Genomic DNA, 20,641 nt, shown 5'->3' with positions numbered 1-20,641 from the left:
AATGTTGGCCCTGACATACTAGAGGTAACATTCTACATGAGGGTCATCCATCATTCTGGCCCTGGCATGCTGTAAATAGTTTTTCACCTCCAGGAGCACCAATAACAGAATGTTAGCCCTGCCACTATAGAGGTGATGTTTGACCTATGGGGGCACCCGTAGCGCATTTTGAAAAATAAATTGTCAACTCAAGGGGAGCATCAGCTTTCATTGGTCGGGCACCATGGAAGAACTTGAATTTTGAATGAGTGCCAATTCCGAGGCTATTTTTTTTTTTGTGTGCAAATGTACGTAAAAATAGTGTTGTAAAATGCACTAATTGATAACCCCATTTGTTACAACACTTTCTATGGAGGACAATCCCTCCATTCAAACCGTCATTAAGAGATCTGTCTCTTTGCTTGCTCGCTCTAATTCAGGTCAAATTTTACAACCCACCACTTTCAACCAGTTGCCCCTGCTAGAACAAAAGGTAAACCCATGTCTTGATGATCACAGTTTACTTTCTGCAGTTCCTACTAGAGCTAGGACATTCCCTTTTTGTCAAATAAATAAGCATTGCAACTTTCTCTTTTCTGATTAGATAAACAAAATGAACTAGGTCGCAGTCCCCGGTCCGTCGCGGCAATCAAGTGCCGATTGTACGGAGGGATGCTTTGCGACTCCACCCACTCCTGACCTCAGTTCCGGTCACTGGGTACATTAGGGCGAAGACCTGCCGGCCGCGCAACAGTTGATGCTAGAGCGCGCGGTGAGGGCAGCCCTCCTTTCTTTATTTAAAAAAAAAAAAAAACGATAACCTGATCACAGTGATTATTTGCACATTGCTATTTTGCACTTACGGTTGCTTGACGCTCTGTTTTAATTGGTGAAACAAGATCTTTTAATTCAACGTTGGCACTCCATGCAATTCAATTGTGCTTTGTTTTTATCTTTGATCTGCCTTACTGGGTAGATGTGTGTTTAGCTGCTAGGTCGCAGTCCCCGGTCCGTCGCGACAATCAAGTGCCGATTGTACGGAGGGACGCTTTGCGACTCCACCCACTCCTGACCTCAGTTCCGGTCACGGGGTACATTAGGGCGAAGACCTGCCGGCCGCGCAACAGTTGATGCTAGAGCGCGCGGTGAGGCCAGCCCTCCTTTCTTTATTGAAAAAAAAAAAAAAACGATAACCTGATCACAGTGATTATTTGCACATTGCTATTTTGCACTTACGGTTGCTTGATGCTCTGTTTTAATTGGTGAAACAAGATCTTTTCATTCAACGTTGGCATTCCATGCAATTCAATTGTGCTTTGTTTTTATCTTTGATCTGCCTTACCGGGTAGATGTGTGTTTAGCTGCTAGGTCGCAGTCCCCGGTCTGTCGCGACAATCAAGTGCCGATTGTACAGAGGGACGCTTTGCGACTCCACCCACTCCTGACCTCAGTTCCGGTCACGGGGTACATTAGGGCGATGACCTGCAGGCCGCGCAGCGGACGTGCGCAGCAGGCGCGCCGCCGGCGGGCAAGCCCGTCTGCGCCCAGACCGCGACCGGCGCCCTCCATACTGTTACACCCGACCAGCCTCAACCATTGCGCTGGTCTCGTGAGGCATTGCTAACTCTTAGGCGCCCTCCTCCCTGTGCCAACATACAATGGCTCGACTTTACTAAAGTCCCAGACCATCCGAGCTGTAACATATGTGGTTACTCGCCATTTTGTGGCCTGGGGCCGCGTAAGCAATTTCAGACCCACTTCAATGTGTGCCTCATTAATTGCAGATCTCTTGTCAAGCATGCCACGGAAATTTGGTCCCTTCTAAGTGACGGGTCCTGGGATGCCATGTTCCTTACTGAGACCTGGCTTACCCTGGACACAGTGACGTCCATCGCTCTTTCCATTCCACCCGGTTTCAAGATGTGCCACGCTGAGCGGGAGGGGGGGCAAGAGGGGGGGCGGAGTGGGCATTATCCTGAGAGACACTTGGGATTTGGTGTCGTCCTCCCAATCGTTCGGGGGCGGCATTGAAGGTCTGTTTTTCTGCATTCATTTTAATCCCTCTTTCTCACTGGCCGGCACCCTTATTTATAGACCCCCAGACGGTTCGGCAATGGCACTCCAGAATTTATGTAGCCTCATTGTTCAACTGTCTGTCAAATACACAAACTTCATGGTGTTAGGTGACTTTAACTTACATGTGGATGATGTGAGCTGCTCACAAGCAGCTCATTTTGTATCCTCATTAGAAGGTGCCAACCTCCTCCAACTGGTGTCTGCTCCCACACATACAGCAGGGCACGCGCTAGATCTTATTTTCACCTCTCTTGCCGATGTTGTTATAGCGTCCCCTTCCCCTTTAATATGGTCCGATCATTACCTGATCTCTCTTACTCTTCCTCTACTTTTCCTTAAACAAACTGAAGGCCCTCACTTCATTTTCAAGAGAAATTTGAAAAATCTAAGCGTTGCAGATCTATGCGACACTATTCAGGCTTCCCCTCCCAGCCTGTCATCAGACCCAAATGCCGATGCTATTTCCGTGCATAAATGGATTGCAACGGCAGTAGACTCCGCTGCCCCGGCAAGAATTGGTAGATCCGCTAGACTATCTCCCACGGCCCCCTGGTTCTCACTTTCCCTCAAAAAATCCAGGAGTGAATGTAAAAAACTTGAACGCGCGTGGAGAGCAAGATATGATGACCAAACCAAGCTCTCTTACAAAAAGGCCTTAAAAGCTTTCCATAAGGACATCAAAATTGCTAGGAGAGACTACTTCACTAACCGGATTTTAAATGCTGACCACTCAGGCAGCGAGGTGTTTAAAGTTGTGAAGTCTTTTTTCAATCCCGCAGCAATAGAATCCAAGCTGTCTCCCTCTCCCACCCTTTGTAACTCTATCGCTCACCATTTCGATAGTAAAATTTTAAAGGTCTATGACTCTTTTGTCCCGCAAACATCAACCGAAAAATCAGATTCCCCCATCTCCAAGCTTATGACTCAAACCTTTAGTCATTTTTCGCCTATAACATACAAGGAAGCCTTAACAACGATTCAGAATTGCCATTCTGGAGCCCCAGATGACCCATGCCCTCCCAAATTGTGGAAAAGTCTCTCTGCCCCCCTAGCGGACACGCTTCTCCAGCTATGGAATTCCTCGCTGTTCACAGGCATTTTCCCCGACCTTTGGAAACATGCCACACTTCTTCCCCTAAAAAAAGAAACCTAATGGGGACCCGGACGATCTTGGCAGCCTAAGACCCATTTCCCTCCTCCCTGCTCCGGGTAAAATGCTTGAGAAATTAGTTCAGCGACAAATGACCACTTTTATTGAGCAAAGTGGAGCGCTCCACGACACACAATCAGGCTTCAGGGCTGGCTTCAGCACAGAGACTGCCCTCCTTGAAGTAGCAGAGTCAATAAGATGGTCACTGGACTCAGGAGCCTCCTCTTTACTTGTGCTCCTGGATTTGTCAGCGGCCTTTGATACGGTGGGCCACTCTATTATGGTCAAGAGATTACAAGGTGCTGGATTTGAGGGAAAGGCGCTGGCCTGGGTCTCTTCCTTCCTGAATGGTCGCACACAGAAGGTCTCTCTCAGGCCTTTTGAGTCGTCACCTCTCCCGTTGTGGTGTGGAGTCCCTCAAGGCTCTGCCCTAAGTCCATTATTTTGTAATCTCTATTTGGATCCGCTCTTCTAATTAATCAACAACTGGGGTGTGAAGGCGATCTCTTACGCAGACGACACCCAGCTGTTCTCCTTTAAGGAGCAATCTGGCGAGGCTTTCAAAAACTTCAAGGGCTGCCTGCGTAATATAGCCATCTGGATGAACTCCAACAAATTAAAGCTTAACGCAGGAAAGACTGAAGTTATGTTCTTCGGCACGGGCTCTATCCACGATGCGGACTTATGGTGGCCGGAGGAGATGGGTCCGCCTCCCTCCCCCGCCAACTGCATTCGCAATTTGGGTGTAAGATGGGAGCCGGATCTCTCCCTCCTGGCTCAAATTAAACAGGTTTCCGCTACCTGCTTTAGATATTTAAAAAACTTACGGAAAATTCTGCAACTCCTCCCGGAAGACTGTAGGAAAATTGTTGTCCATGCTACTGTCACATCCAGACTGGACTATGCAAATGGCCTTTACTTAGGCCTCCCCAAATATGCCATCCAACGCCTGCAGTTGGTTCAGAATGCGGCTGCGAGACTGGTCCGACGGATTCCTTTCCAACATCATGTCTCTCCGCACCTCCGACTGCTTCATTGGCTGCCAGTGGAAAAAAGAATTATCTTTAAAGCCCTGACCTTGGCCTACAGGGCCTTGCAGGGAAACTGTCCACGCTATCTGAAGGACAGATTATGTCCCTACAAGCAGGAGCGGTCGTTACGCTCCAACTCACTCAACCTACTTCATCCTTCCCGGTTTCGAAAATCACGTTGGGGGGGAGGGAGATCCTTCACGGTCAATACGACCTCACTTTGGAACCACCTGCCCAGCCATCTTCATCTGGCAATTTCAGAATCCTGTTTTCGGCAGGCCCTGAAAACTTGGCTCTTTGGTTCAGCCTAACTGGTTTCCACGGAGGCCGGCCTTTCTACCTTCTTATGCTATCTAGCCCCCTCTACTGTTAGCGCCGGGACACCCCTGTTTGGGGTAGCTGTCGCGCTCTATAAGCTTCATTATTATTATTAAAACACACATTTTTAAACAAGTTGTTGCTCCATTATAAGTTTGAATCAAACCTTCATCTTCTTTCTTTACATCATGAGTGATAGAGCAAATAATCGTAAATCAAAGTGTATTAACTATAAATAATTTAAACCAGTCACATAGCTTGCATGCAATGCGTGGCTTATATCCATACATCTGAACAAAACTATTTATTTTAAACCATTTTTGTACATCTCCCTATGATGTATCATTACATTTAATGTTTTAGTATACCCCCTATTAAATTATCATAGTTTGTGAGATAAATGTTCATGTAATTTGTATGTACGTGGTGTTTCTATAGGGCAGAACTAGCCACAGGCTACAAAGAAAAACAAGTAATGCCCCTCTGGCATATCATGTCGGCACCCTAATATGGTGGTATCTAAAATAGACATTTATCAGTGTTGTGTTATAATAATCACACAGTTATTGTGATATTTCAGCAATGTCAGTTGTGAGGTCTTCAGGATTTAGGTCAATATCACTTCCTAGTACCATTCTGCATCAAAGGTCATATGATGTCACTTTCTATCAGGACATTAAGGTCAAAGGGTGTCACTTCCACTATCATTGGTAAATGAATGAATAGATGTCTGTTTTCTTTTTCATTTCATGATTCCCTTGAAAGAGTAATTATATTCCAGCATTGTTATTGTTAGAGCTGTTCTTTTCTATACCCACTTAGATACTAAGGAATGCATTTGATTCCATGGGCCATTAATACTAGTGCAAATTTAGTAAACCATTGACCTTTTTGTGTCTGAGTTTGTGTTCAGATGGATATTAACGTTTGTAGAATTGAGTTCTGCTGCAGTAGCTGAGGGTTGTCAGTATGTTGATGTTGGCCTTGCTGAATAGCATTGTGCACAACGGATAGTTTTGGGGGTCTACAAAACCAATAAAGTTGTCCTGTTTAAAATGACTTTCTACAAAGTGAAGTTGACAAATTTTGTGCTCGGATTCCCTAATGTGACTTGTTTAAAGATGATAATAATTGTAGTCTTCTCTGTTTCCAGACACATTCCTTAAGTTACCGGAGGGCTGTTCAGGGTCGAAGAAAACGATTTGATGTGTTATTGGCTGAGCACAAAAGCAATACCAGGGAAAGGGAGTTGCTTCGCAACTCTGAACATCCTCCTCCGATGCTGGCTCTCAGGGAACCACATCCCTCGCCTTCTAAAACGTCACAAGAACTGCACCAAAATTCTCATGGAGCTACTCCATCAGACTCCAAGCATTCATTACCTTGTAAACCCAAACCAGTCAACCCCAGTCTTCCAAGGTAAGGAGAAGCTACAAAACGTAATATATCTTTTACTCAGAACTTACTTTTGAATAAAATACCATCTCAATGTTGGAAGTTTGAATTTATGGTTTAAACAATTGGAGTTCTAGTTAGTATGTGGAGGTGCTAGAGATGCTGTTGTAGGACTTGACTGTAGCAATCCTTTTCAACAATCAGTAAGTACTGTATTGTGGAGGGCGGGTAAATCTATTATGAGCATTGCGGGAATGTTAATGTTGCCAATAGAGAGCTAAAATTACATTGAGTGCTAAGAAAATACTCTGTGCTAGTTAATCAACCTAAATCATTGTGAAATATTAAGCTAACCCGTGATCTCTCACAGATGAACCTCTTTGCTAGCCAGTGTAATGGTACGTTGGTCTAAAGTTTGAAGAACCTGCCTTGATCTTTGTGTTCAGTTTCATTTTGCGGTTTTGTATGTAGGTATTGTATTTAAATCCTCATCTCAAGGTAGCATAGCTATATTTTCAGGAACCTCACATGCATTTGTGCAATGTAGCTTTGATCATTTAAGTTGAGGTTCCTTAAACCGGACTCTTACCTGGGACACTTTCAGGACATGGTAATTGTTTTCTTATAGTATGTTTGATCCTTTAGGCCTACAGGGAACCCAGTGCAGCACAGCGGAAACCCTCCCAGCGACTTGCCATCTGTCCATGAATCGCCACACCCTGTTGTGCCTGCAGTTGATCCAGCCTCTCGGCTATCTAGTGATGACGGGGAAGGTGATGAAAAAGAAGAACTTGCTGAAAAACTGGACTGTCATTATTCAGGTCATCACCCTCGACCTGCAGCTGTAAGTTCACCATTAAATGTTACTGCTAGTTTTAGCATTTTTGGATTCCCTCAGATTCTGTACCCCAAATCTTTTGAACTTCCTGAGAGGTAAGATTTTAAGATCACAAAAACTAAGACTTTATGCGTAACGCATCCTGAGCTGTACATTTTTGCAGCGTGAATCTTTCTGGATTCACTATGCTGTGCATTATTCCACCATGTAGTGGTTCGGTCCGGAATTTTTGTATTTTTTTTCCCTTTTTCGTGGCCCAGGTGGGCATCGACATACCACCATTTGGTGTCCATCGTGATGTCGACGCGCTTCCTCCGGAAGCACCCACCTTTGCTCGCCATCTTCAGATTCTTTTTTTCCGCCGGTTGGGTCTGGATCGTCAGTGAAGGAGCTCCACAACTTTGGAGAAGAATCCACAGAAAACTGAAAAATCGAAAAATCACCGTAAGAACATACGAGTCACGTAACTGGGATGAGGAAAGAGGAGAAAAATACAGTGAACTTAGACGTTTTTACGGAGAATGCGCACACGGGGCTCCCTGGGCGCTGTGATGGACAAAACTCCCTTTAAATTCTGCGCCAACTGCCACCACAAGTACGCGCAAAAGGACCAACACCCAGTTTGCAATCTCTGCCTGCCACTCTACCATCGAAGCGACGACTGCAAAGCCTGTGCGGCATTCACTCCGAAGACCCTCAGAGTAAGAGAGAGGCAAAGAAGAGCAAACTATAGCATGCAGGTACAGGGGACACCACCATCGCTCCGAGATTTGGGACTCTCCAGTGGAGAAGAAGACATTGCTGAAGGACCGTACGACGCCTATGTCTTCTAGGTCGAAAAGAAAACGCCGAAGGAGGTAAGAGTCATCGAACCCCAGGCACCCCACTGATACTCGAAAGAGTGAGTCCAGGTCCTCAAAAGGAGCATTGCTGTCTAAACACTCGACGTCCGCATCTGCATCCAAGGGCAAACAACCCGTCTGTTCCTTCGACAAGGCCTCCCAGCCGGCAAAAATCCAAGATAAGGCAAAGGCGTCGAAGAGCAGTCACGAAAGGGACGCCTCGACGTCCAAGAATGAAGGGTTGAAAGCAGCTACGACTTCGACGTCGACAACCGTGAAGAGAAAGGCCGAAACTCTTGACACCGAACATGCGTCCGAGATGGAGAAAAAAAACAAATGGCAAGCATCTTGCAACGCAAGAGGGACTTCGACGAGAAGATGAAACAGTTCACTATTCTGCCGAAGCCGTAAGGTGCGTCAAGGAAATTCAACCACAGACCACACCAGAACCTGTCGAGGAACAGGAGGACGAAGAGCTGTATTACGGCGATGCCGAAGGTGAGGAAGACAAACTTACCAGGGCTTGACATCCTCGGAGGCGCAGGACTTGCAGTGGCAGGATCTCGACGCCGAATCCCTGGAAGAGGGAGTAGAAGCCTATCCTTCAAGGCCTTCGCCGCTGAACGACATAGGAATCTATAACCAAGTCATCAAGAGGGCTGCAGACACCTATGGAGGACAGCTAGAGGAGGAGAAACCCCAATCTTGCTTCCTGCTGGGGACATTGTTGCCATCACAGACAAGAAGCCAGTTCCTACCCAAGCTTCCAAGTGCGCTGGACCAGGGGAAGGAAGCCTTCAAGGAACCTGCTATGTGTAAAGCAGTAACGCCAAGGAGGGAGAAAAAGTATAAACACTCTTCTAAGGACCCTATGTATATTCAGGGATCCGTACCAGCGGATTCAATCATAACGTCCACGGCTAGGAAGAGGGCAAATATACCCACAAATACAGGACCACCTCCAGACAAAGAGCAGGAGAATGGACCTAATGGGAAAGAAGATGGAAAGGAGTGCGGTGATCCAATGGCGCATTGCCAATTCCAATTCGCTCATCAACATGCACGCATACCAGCACTGGGAAGAAGTAGGTGAACTCCTAAAACACCTACCAGAGCAATACCATAGAAGGGCGAGCCACCTGGTAGAGGAAGGAAAGAACATGGCAAATGCATGTCTGAAGTTGGCCCTACATGCAGCGGAGACATCAAGCAGGCAGATGATGCTCGGAGTAACAGAGAGAAGGCATGCCTGGCTAAGGATTTCAGGCTTCAAGACTAAAGTACAAAACAACCTCATCAACACACCCTTCAACAGGTAACAGCTTTTCGGTGCGCAGTTGACGAGAAACTGGATGTGCTCAAGAAGGACAATGAGACAGCTAGGTCCATGGGGGCACTACAATTCAGATGAATGAGAAGAGGAACGCCTTCAAAAAGACCAGCGGGTAGGGGGAACCACCAACCTGTGGCACCACACCAAACCTTCCAACAGGCTTATCAAGGAGGTAACCAGGGCCAACAGCAGGGACAGCAGCAGCAAAACTGGCAGTACCAGCCTAGAGGACAAGCCTTTCGAGAGCGTGCACGAGGCGTAGGAAACGGACGGAGAGGGGGGTCAACAACCCAAATCCAAGTGACTCCGCTGTAGAACCAACGCACACCCAGTCAACATCTCTAGGGGTGCAGCAACGGATAACACAAAAACAAGAACGAACTCCAGACCAACAACAGATCCTAGAGCACATAACCCCAGATACGTCAGGTAAATAATAAATAGCGGGGAGCTATTTTTTGAATGTCATCGAGCAAGTGGTGTCTGTATTTAATGCCGTGCATGCTAAAGCCACACTACATTGGTAATGAGGAGGTCGCACGGACCTTCAGCGTGCACTGGCAAGTTCTCACTCTCTGACATTACACTGCCACACTACTTAGTTTCCAGCCCATATGTCCGGCATGCTGCACAATCAACCACCTCCTCAATCACGGTCCAAAACAAGTGCGCTGATCGCGCTGGTGCCGAAGATGCTTGCATCCCACCCGGGCGCCCCCGCAGCCTCCTCAGTATGCAGCTCTTGGCGGGTGCACCAATCGCAGCCAACTGCACCAATGACCCTGGCAACCTGCGCTCAGGCTGCCTCACGTGCAGCTCTTGCCGTGGGCCGCCAAAGGGAGAGCCCCTGCCAACACCGAAGTTCACCGCCTGCAACAGGCGCTGCGGCGCCCCAGCTGATTTCCATAGCCGCAAGCCTATAGAGATGCCTGCTCACGGTGTGAGAGAATCTGCCACCATGTGGTCTCGCCCCTAGCCGCTCCTGCCAACCAGGGGGCCACGATCACACTGCACCACATTGGTTTTCTTCCTACTGCTTCATTTTAAGGGCCAGAAATCACCAAGCACCGCACCTGGCACTTTCGGGTAGCTGCCTGCTGCTGCCACCCACCCCCTGTGCTCCCGCCCGGGGATTCATTGCTGCCCAGTCGCACCCTGCTGGAGGTGGTAGAGTTCACAGCTGTGCGCGCTTGTTTATATTGCTCTACTCTCGCCCTCCCTTGTTTAATTAGCAGCCTGCTCTCCATGTTTGCACCCCCTCCCACAGAGCTCTCCCACACATCTGGCTCGGCTCCTTGTTTTGGGGGACGGGGGGGGGGGGGGGGGGGGGGGGAGTGTGCCTTTCTTTTTTAAGGTAATCTGTGATGGCACACGTGCCAAAGGAATGAGTTTGGACTTTTCTCACATGCAGCAAACCAGGGTTAAGGACTCATGTTACAGTTCTGTTTTATACACTAGTAGTGTTTTCACAAATTCTTTGAACGAAAAAGAAGCTTCCTGTGCCTGACTGTGTTGGGAGTAAGAGCCAGAGGGAATCCTATCTTGCCAGCTTTGTTCACCCCTGTTCATTACTGAATAAAGGTTGTTTATGTATATCACTTTATGTACTTGTAAAATGACATTGAATTTCGTGACCTATGTGTTGTATTATCTTTCCGTACATCGTGTGTGAATATGACTCGGCCTTTAATACCAATGTTCAAATGCCATTGTCAACGAAGAAACAAATTACGTATCTTCTATACCACAGCTCAAGGTCAGGGGCAAATGTCTGTGTTTACACGAGTGGCTTGGGACACTGACATGGTTAATTTTTCACCGTTGCTTCGCGTACTGGAACAAGTTGAATGCGAATTTGCATGCTTTTTTTTGTTTGGAGGGGCAGTGCTTGTATTAGCACTCTGGATTTATATGGTGGGTCATTTACAGGCACCAACGTTTTTGGGGGTTAGTTGAACACAGCGAGCTTCTTGTGGGCGTTTGCTGACAGTGAAATGGTTGAATGCAGTTTTTGCAGACTTTGAAGTGTTTGAGAATAATTTTCCTCCCGTTATATACAGCGTCCATTTTAGTTTATAGTGTAAAGCGTTTTATCTAAAACTAACAGCTTATTAGGTAACTATTCATAAACACATTTACAAATATTTATTCACCATATATTTGCAATCCCAGCCTCATACTAAAACATGCTTTTAATGAAGTCTACATATTCATTGAAAATGAAAGAGGGAACTGCCATTTCAGAACATATTTCCCCCTTTTCATGTTTAACAATGTATTCGAAATCAGATGTTACACTTCAACATACTTCTGTAACTGAAAGTCCCAAATTCATTATCCACAAATAATTTCACTTCCTTGCTAATGCACTTAAACCTAGTCAGAAGTGCAAGTTTTAATTGCCTCCAACCAGTAAGCCATAACCTCATGAATGTGTGTTTGTATGTACAAGATTGAGGTATCAATCCACTATGCACCCTCCTGACTAGTATTCAGCTTGGCTGAGATTTAACAACTATAAAGGTAATAGAAATGGTTTGTGCATTTATTTTACTAATGATTGTCACCTTTCACTTTATTGCCTGGAATATCACATTTAAGTTCTCACATGCAAACCTATGTACTCCAACTGCTAACTTCTAGTGGGCACTGCTTTGTAGCCTTTCAGCAAGGGCATTGTTCACAAGCATTGGCATAGCCAATAGGTCTCGCCATGTTTACCCATGCAACAGTTGATGTTGTTGCACCAAGGATATTGTGCTGCATAACTAAATACTTATAAGGTCCCAAAAGTGAGACCTATTGGCTATGCCAATGCTAGTTTCTTTTGATACAGATATGGTTGGTTTCTGCGTGCCTTTGCTTCCCTCCAGCTGGTTTCTCTCTCTCCCCCTCTCCCCCTCCCTCTCTCCCTCTCTCCCTCTCCCTCTCCCTCTCGCCCTCTCGCCCTCTCGCCCTCTCGCCCTCTCGCCCTCTCGCCCTCTCGCCCTCTCCCTCCACCTCTCCCTCTCCCCCTCCCTCTCGGTTGTTCCTCTGCTCTTTTGCTACTATAGCCTTCAGGTGCTGTTCCTTACCCTTTGTTTCCCTGATTTTTTTCGCACACTGTTCCCATGCTCTCCTCAGTTTTGTTGTGATGGCGCCGCGCTGTGGCGCGGAAAAGTTCTCCGAAGCAAACTGACGTCAGCGTGCCAGGGTGGGGCTTATGTAATCTCGCTGATGTCCGGCCCGCGAAAGACGGTGGGGCGGAGTCACGTGGTGCCGCCCCCCGACATGCAGAGATTCTGGGACAAGAAAAGTTTCCAGGTCCAGTCACACGCCTGAGGATAATTCTAAGTTAAGGAATCTGCAGCTAGAATTATCTCTACCAGATGCATCGTTACTGGAGCTAAGTAACTTGTACATCTACAACAATGTAACCTAGCATATACATCTATATGGCTACATCTTGCTGCAATTGCTACTTCCCTCCAAAACAGACAGCATTTGTCGTTGTTTCAGGGACCCACTATCAAAGCGTGTATGGAAGGACTTAAAAGAATAATTCCACCTAGAGTTCCACCTTCTCCTGTATGGAATCTCAATATCGTTCTCACCAGACTCATGGGCCCCCCATTTGAACCTCTGCACAAATGCGTGTTACAGTTCCTTACTTGGAAAGTAGCCTTCCTGGTAGCTATCACATCACTTAGGAGAGTTAGTGAACTCCAGGTATTAACCATACAAGAACCATTTTTACAAATACACCATAGTAAAGTGGTTCTTAGGCCTAATCCAAAATTTCTGCCTAAAGTGGTAGCTGCTTTCACCTTAACCAGTCGGTTGAACTTCAAGTCTTCTTCCCTCAACCAGACTCAGTGGCAGAACGAGCTCTCCACACGCTGGACGTTAAAAAAGCGCTACTATATTACATTGAAAGAACTAAACGTTTTAGAAACACAAAACAACTTTTTGTAGCTTTCTCCCCACCTCACAAAGGCAATCCCATTTCAAAAACAGGAATTGCAAGATGGATTGTTAAATGCATCCAAATATGCTAACGATTCCCCTTAGAGCTCATTCCACACGCAAACTAGGGGCTTCCATGGCATTCTTAGGGAACATTCCCCTAGATTACATCTGCAAAGCAGCAACTTGGTCTACACCACCTACTTTCACTAAACACTATTGTGTGGATGTGCAAGCCAGCTACTGTGGGCCAGGCTGTATTAAGAACACTTTTTCAAACTACTGCAACAGATACAGGCTGCCACCGCTAAGGAGGAAAATCTGCTTTATAGTCTATGCTAAAGTATACAATCTACAGCTCATATGCCTCAACCCGAAAATGTTACTTACTAGTATGCATCTGTTCTTGGCATGTAGAGCTGTAGAGTTGTATACTCCCACCCACCTCCCCGGGTACCTCTCTCTGTTGCAGTATTATCTCATTTAGATACATCACATGGACATCTTTTTCTACTCTCTTACTAACTTCATCATCACCCTTTATGGCGAAAAACAATCTGAAGGTGTAGTCGATGCCCATGCACACTGTCATTACAAGGAGGAGTCCCCTAATCATCTTGACTACAAAGACTTCTTCCACAAAAACAAAGTGCAAACAACCGAGCCCAGCACCAGATGGCGATCGATGCTAAAGTATACAACTCTACAGCGCTACATGCCAAGAACAGGTGCATACTGGTAAGTGGTATTTTCCTGTTCGGGGGCATGTGGTTAAGAATCAATTTAAACTAGGAACAATGGTAGAAACCATAGTTTTCCCTGGTTCACCCGGACCAATCTGGCTTTATGCCAGGTAGGAACACGACACTAAATATTTGTTGTCTCCATAATGTACTGGCACGTAGAGATTACTTAGAGGAAGACGCGGTGATCTTATCACTGGACACCTATGGCTTTTGACTCTATAGAATGGCTATACTTGTGTGCGGTCCTCGCGCGATTCGGATTTGGTCCTAAGTTTTTGAGGTGGATACAGCTACTTTATAAGGATATACAGGGTCAAATACTAGTTAATAATTACACGTCCCGTGTTTTTGGGCTGAGAAGGGGTTGCCCACTGTCGCCACTGATATTTTCCCTCATGCTGGAGCCCGTTGCGGCGTGGATACGGCGGGATGTAATGGTACAGGGGTTGAAATGGACACTGGACCAGGAGGATAGAATATCATTATACGCAGTTGATATCCTACTCTATCTTGCCTCCCCCTATAGGTCCATCTGGGCTGTCTTTTCACAAACTTTGGAAAGTATTCCGGTTATGCCATCAACTGGAACAAGTCTATACTGTATATGCTTCGTGGACAGGCGCCTCCCCTTCCAGCAGATTGCAAACAAGAGGTGGCCGGGGATGGTTTTCAATATCGGGGGATATAAGTCACTGCAAATCAGGCCCTGTTCTATAGCCATAATCTGGCCCCCCAATGACCCGACTGCGGACTGATGTTGAGCACTGGAGGTCCTTGCCGCTCTTCCTGGTGGGCCGGACCACCCTCTTTAAGATGCTTGCTCTCCTGCGGTTTTTATATATTCTCCAGGACTGCCCGAACCGTGTTCCAGATACCTATTTTGCAGCGGTGGAGAGTGAGGTTCGTACCTTATTGTGGGATGGCGGGGCCCCTCGGGTATCACTGAAAAAGCTTACCAAGGGATGGTACGATGGGGGCATAGCCCTACCAGACCTGAAACTATATTACTGGGCCTCGCAGCTGGTGGTTTGTAAATCACTGAATGTACCGGCCCCCTAATGATCCGGCGTATATGCTAGACAACTACCAAATGGGTCGAGCAGGGTACCTGGATGCGCTTTACTCTAAAGTCAAAAAACATAAATTTATTGGATCCATGTCTCTCACATGATTGACATCTGGCGCCGCGAGAATTCCCAATTGGGGTGGGCAAACACCCTCACAAAGGCGACACCCTTGTGGCAGACCCAGAGACTAGGTACCCTATGTTATCAACCGGGGTTTGACAAGTGGGACTTGATTGAAATCTCAAAGGTTGGCGATTTGATCAAAAAAGGTTTCATTCTTAGCTTTGGGGAACTGACAGAAGCCTACCACATGGCGCAAGGGGAACTGTTTCGCTACCTGCAAATTAGACACGCCCTTCTGACTGCATTTACTGACTTTAAAGACATACCAGATTCGTCGCCTCTAGAGGACCGGCTATTAGATGGACCATTACACTCGAAGGCCATTTCCCTGACATATAAGAAGTTGTGTGATAACCTACCCGATACTTTCGAGACACTACGAGAGAAGTGGCAAAGCGACATGGGACCCATGGAGGAAGAGGACTGGAGGGAGGCACTGATGTCTCCTAGGGGGGCGGCGATCACCCTCCGATACCGGCTGATTCAACTCAGGATCCTACACCAGTCCTATATGACGGGGGTCGTCCTGGCAAAGATAGGTGCTAGGAAGGATGCGCACTGTCTTAGGGGGTGCCAACAGGTGGCCACTTTTTACCACATGGTATGGGACTGCCCTGCTGTTAAATCGATCTGGAAGGGGGCCACGACCAAGCTTCAAACCGCACTGGGGGAAACGCTGGCCCTTACGCCTCAGATGGGCTTACTTAACATATGGGCAGCTACAGACCTCACTGAGATCGAGCAACAGATGGCAACGCTAGGCTTTACCTTAGTTAAACGTGAAATAGCACGCCATTGGGGGACTGCAGATGCACCATCTATACGGGTATGGGTACAGGTGTTGGATAGATGCATGGTAGCAGAAAAGGAAGTGTTCACAATTCGAGGATGCCCCAAGAAGTGGGATAAGAAATAGAAGGCGTGGAATAGGTACCAGGGGAATCTATGTACATCCCCGATGGTGGACTTGGAAAAACGAACTCGGAGAAGTGTTAAAAATGTAACCACAATTCATTATACTTTACCTATGTAAAAGGTGGTCTATGACAATGTTAACAAACATGATGCTCTGTATGTGATTTTTGTAAAATTAATAAAAATGTTATCACGATTATTATTTTTAGGAATGGCACTCCCCTCATTGATAGATGCCTATTCTTCCTTCCTTGCCCTATAAACCCCAAGCTATCTCCACATTTCCCAAGGTAGAGGCATGTGGAAATTGATTTCTAATTTTTTGTTTCACCTCCACTGAATTTAGTGTTGCCCTCAAGGTTCAGTTTCTGAAAAGGTGCTCTCCCCTTATTTTCAAAAGCAGTAGTCCCCCCTTTCTCAAGCTGGTGATTTTTTTTTTTTTTAATTTGTCTGAAGATGAAGATCGTGGTAGTATTGGCTGAGAGCAAATTAATATATTTACCTTCTCACCAAGGACCAACTAATTGTTCCTTTAATGCTGTTAATCCGGGGGCGGAGATAGCCACGAAGCGGGATGGCCGCTTGTTGAGCGAGCTCCTCGCAAACGCCTCATATATCCTTAACTAATCCTTCCAACACGGACCCAAAGTGCCCAATACTGGTAGAGAACAGAAGCCATTGGCAGCGGGAGCACTGTAGAGCCAAGACCGGCCCCTGGAAATAACTAAATGCTGCAGAACTGCTATCGAAGACTTGCGGCCTTCGGTGAAAGTGCAGCCGCGGGCAACAGTGGAGAATCTCACTGAGACGTACCGCACGCAGCGCGGCCGTGAGAGGAGGTCGGGCCTGCTGCAAATGTAACTTTGACCCTGGACGGCGGAAAAGGACCGCGGCTGCAGGAGACACGACCCGGCACCATTGGGGCAGTGAGTGGAGCGCGGCAGGGCGCTGGGGGGGACCCGACGCGCATCAGGAGCATGCAGGCGGCATTGCAGAAGATATCGCACAAGTTGGGAACCGAACCCTGTGGACAGATCGGATTGCCACATGCGTTGCTCACCGGAATAGACACTGCGGCCCCCACTCCAAGACACTGAATCCGGGGAAGAATACACTGGAAGTTGCCCTGTGCAACACGAGCGAGAGAAGACAACTGAGTAAGCGGCGCTCCGCCGTGTGCGCAGGGTAGGCAATGAAAGCAGGTGAATTGTGCAATATTAGCGCAGAGTTTGATTGGAGACAATGGAAATACGGCGTAGGTGAACAGCGGGTGAGACCGCTCAGACAAACAAGAACTGCGGACCCTGTGAGCGTGTGGGCCCCTGAGCAACAAGACCCGCTAGCGGCACACGCGAGCATACACAGCTGGACCCTAGGGCCACCAGTGGGACTCTGACTGTGTATACCCTAACACCCTCCTTGGGGTCACGGTGTGCATGGGACACCCCCCCCCCTTTCCTGGTTTCTCACGCTAGAAACGCGGCTGCAAAGAGGACATAGGTGGAGAGGCCAGGACTGAGGAAACCACAATTTCAGCAAACCTACGCATGTGTGGAACTGTGGAGAATAGGCACTGAAGACTATAGTTCCGCGGATCTACTGGAACTCTGGCATTTAGACATCTTGGACGGAGTCAGAGGCACCAGATCAGTAAAACAGTATGTGTTGAGCAGCGAATCTCCTCAACCAAACCTCTGTCTGACTACAGAGCCCACAACTACACCAGAGACCACAGCCCCAACTCGGAACAGCGCTAGACCAGAAGACTTGCTTGCGGACTGGGCGCCCTATATGGTATAGACACCCTCTACATTACTGTACAAGCCGAGGCGTCCTAGTTAAGTGCCCTCACTTCAGCGTTACTATAGTCGACGAACCTCCGGATCGGAAAGATACGCCATTACACCATGGGCAAGACAGACCGCACCCAACCAAAAATAAACTTTGAGCAGGCAAAGAAACAACAAGAGCACAGCCCTGATGAACAACCAACGGCGCAATCGACAGCAGGGCCTACAGGAGGAGTAACAAACGATGATATACAAACCATGTTCACCACGATCCAGGCCGCACTGTCCAACATTGATGGGAAAATTGACTCCTTGACATATAGAGTTGACAGGATGTCCGAACGAATAGACAAACGCACAAAGAATAGACATGGCAGAGCGCAGGATATCCGAAGCCGAGGATAGCCAAGTGCAGATGGACGCGAAACAGACCAAGATGGAGAAGCAATTGGCGGCTATGCCGGCGAAGACGGAGGACCTAGAAGCACGGTCCCGAAGAAACAACATCTGCTTAACGGGAATTTCAGAAACAACAAACACGGGCCCAATGGAACGTTATGTGGAGCAGCTGCTCATCTCCATGCTGGGGCGAGATACTTTCTCGGAGATCTTTATTGTTGAGAGGGCCAACAGGTCGCTAGCGCCAAAACCGCCAGCTGGATCCCGACCGAGACAGATTATTGCAAAAAGCCTAAATTACAGGGACAGGAATGCAGTGCTCCGAAAGGCCAGAGAACTGGGCAATCTGTCCCATGAAGGTATGGACATAGCCCTGTACCCAGATTTCACGTCGTCGGTGCAGGAAGCGAGGAATCAATTCAACACAGCGAAACAGAAACTAAGAGATCTGAATGTCCCATACGCCATGCTGTACCCAGCCAGGCTCAAAATCACGACGGCAAGACTCGGATCTTCACTGAACCACAGGAAGTGATGAAGTTTATACAACAAAGGTCAGCCGGGCACGCGAAGAAGATCGCCGAGAGGAGAGCACGGGGAACAATCCACCATGTCTGATGTTGAATGAACAGTATATAATAGATATATGATAGACAACGTAGTCAACTGTCTACGCGCTGCAGCGGGCACTCCCTAGGCGGTGTCCAACGTCGAATCCTCGGACGATGCTCGAATGCAGGGTGCTCTACGATATGCAGGACCAAATAAGTTGACAGTCAATATTTTTAGCTTGCACTTTAACTGTGTTGCCACAACTAATAAGTGCCCTTCTATTGGTTAAGGTCATTGGCCGCTGCTGAGAGGGGGTTCTCTCCCAACCTTGTTCAGAAATGATGTAACGTGTTGAATTTCTTAATATGTATAGCCAGGGCGTTTACCCATGTGGCCTATGCCATAAGCAACGGGATGGCAGCTCTGACCCCTACGTGTGAACCACACAAGCTTTTGTATTGCTTTTTCCCTTTTTTTTTTTTTGCGGGTAAATGTATGTTACTGTTGGGAATGTCTCCACTAGTAAAGGGAAGGTGGAGTGGGAGGGGGTGGGAAAGGGAGCTAAACAAAAAACTCTGACCAGCAGCGAAACGGCAGACAGACAAATAGGAGACACTTTCAACCACCTTAGGCACATACACTGTATAGATGGCGGAGACTCGACAGATGACTGATACTTTGAAACCGCGTAGACCGCTGACGTTCCTGACCTGGAATGTCCGAGCACTTCACAACCCACAGAAAATACGTAAAGTGCTGGCATATTTGGATAGTGTGAGAAAGTGCCATCTTTCTTGCATGGTATGCCCCCACTTTTTGCTGAATTGCTGAATGTACTTTGACTGAGTGTGCCCTGGACTCCTGCCAATCAGGTACCCAGGGCCTATGTTCCTTCCCTAAACACCAAATTGGCAAACCCTGGCCACATGTCAGCCCCTGGTAAGTGGTACCCTAGGTATCCAGGGCCTTGTGACCAGGGAGGGCCTCTAAGGGCTGCAGCACTCATTGTGCCACCCTTAGAGGCCCTGTACCCTAAAACACACACACACTGCCCTGGCAGGCTGAGTGTCTGGGTACAAGACAAAACAGAGAAACGACATGGCACACATCCCTGTGTGCCATGCCCACAACTCACACTGCCCTGGCATACATCAGCCACCCCTCTAGCTGGGTGCCCTATGCCAGTGGTGTGGGCACAGACAGGAGCCCTGTGCCCCTACAGTACCCAGGTCCATTCCTGGGCCCTGTTAGTGCAGTGCTACCATTTAAGAGTACATGGTGCTGGGAGCTTGTCAAACACGAACTCCACAGCACCTTAAAGGCAGCACTGAAGACTGAGAAGTTTGGTATCAAACTGCTCAGCACATTAAATCCACACTGATGCCAGTGTGGTATTTAATGTACCAAGCACCACAGAGGGCTTCTTAGAGAGGCCCCCTGAAACCTAACCTACAATCCACGTCTGTTCTGAGGCTGCCTAGGCTGCCACACAGCAGACATGTTGCTGGACCCCTGGGTAGGAGAGCCCCAGCTCTCCTGGGTCTGCAACAATGCACATCCTGGGCGAGGTGCTAAATCTCCTCCCCCAGGATGGGCAGGGGGAAGCTTCAAAGGCATGCCGCCTCTGTGAGCTTCCCCAGGTCACTGCAACCCCCCACTCTGGCGGGAAGCTTGGCCGGAAACCCCAAATAAGGACTGGGGATGTGCCAGCCTGCCAACCCCACCCCTCAGGTGGGGGAGGCGAGGTGAAGCACATCCCTGGGCTCTCGCCATCTTGAAACGGGGAGCCCTGCCCATTCAGGATTAGGCTACTGCCCCCCTCCCACAGGAGAGAGGCAGGATAGGGGGTGTACCTGCCCTTCACCTACCTGTAACGCCCCTAAATCTAGTATTTAGGGGCACCCTGAACCTTCCTTCCCCAGATTCCACAATCCGAAGATGCTCCAGAAGAAAGACCTGCCCTGCAGCAGCTAAGAAGAGGAAGACCAACCGCTTTGGCCCCAGCCTTACCGGCCTGTCGACCCTCGAACCTTTTCCTGCTCCAACCCGGCATCTCTTGTGGACAGCAACCTCACAAACCCCAGAGGACCTGGCTACCTTTTGACTCTAAACCCCTAGGACTCCCATGAGTAGAGGCTCTAC

At 47.9% G+C, this 20,641-nt stretch overlaps 1 protein-coding gene across 1 annotated transcript in view; it reads left to right on the top strand.

The window, feature by feature from the left end:
- Nucleotides 1-20,641, top strand: part of ATXN7 (ataxin 7) — a 312,870-nt gene that overhangs the window by 244,574 nt on the left and 47,655 nt on the right. Inside the window, exons 7-8 of the mRNA XM_085624702.1 lie at nucleotides 5,708-5,973; nucleotides 6,595-6,793. Of these exons, the coding sequence (XP_085480828.1) occupies nucleotides 5,708-5,973; nucleotides 6,595-6,793 (465 nt within the window). The remainder of the gene's footprint in view (nucleotides 1-5,707; nucleotides 5,974-6,594; nucleotides 6,794-20,641) is intronic.

The sequence above is a fragment of the Triturus cristatus genome, chromosome 9 (assembly GCF_964204655.1).
Source record: "Triturus cristatus chromosome 9, aTriCri1.1, whole genome shotgun sequence".
In the NCBI taxonomy this organism is placed as follows: Eukaryota; Metazoa; Chordata; class Amphibia; order Caudata; family Salamandridae; genus Triturus; species Triturus cristatus.
This window is presented reverse-complemented; position numbering and strand designations above follow the sequence as displayed.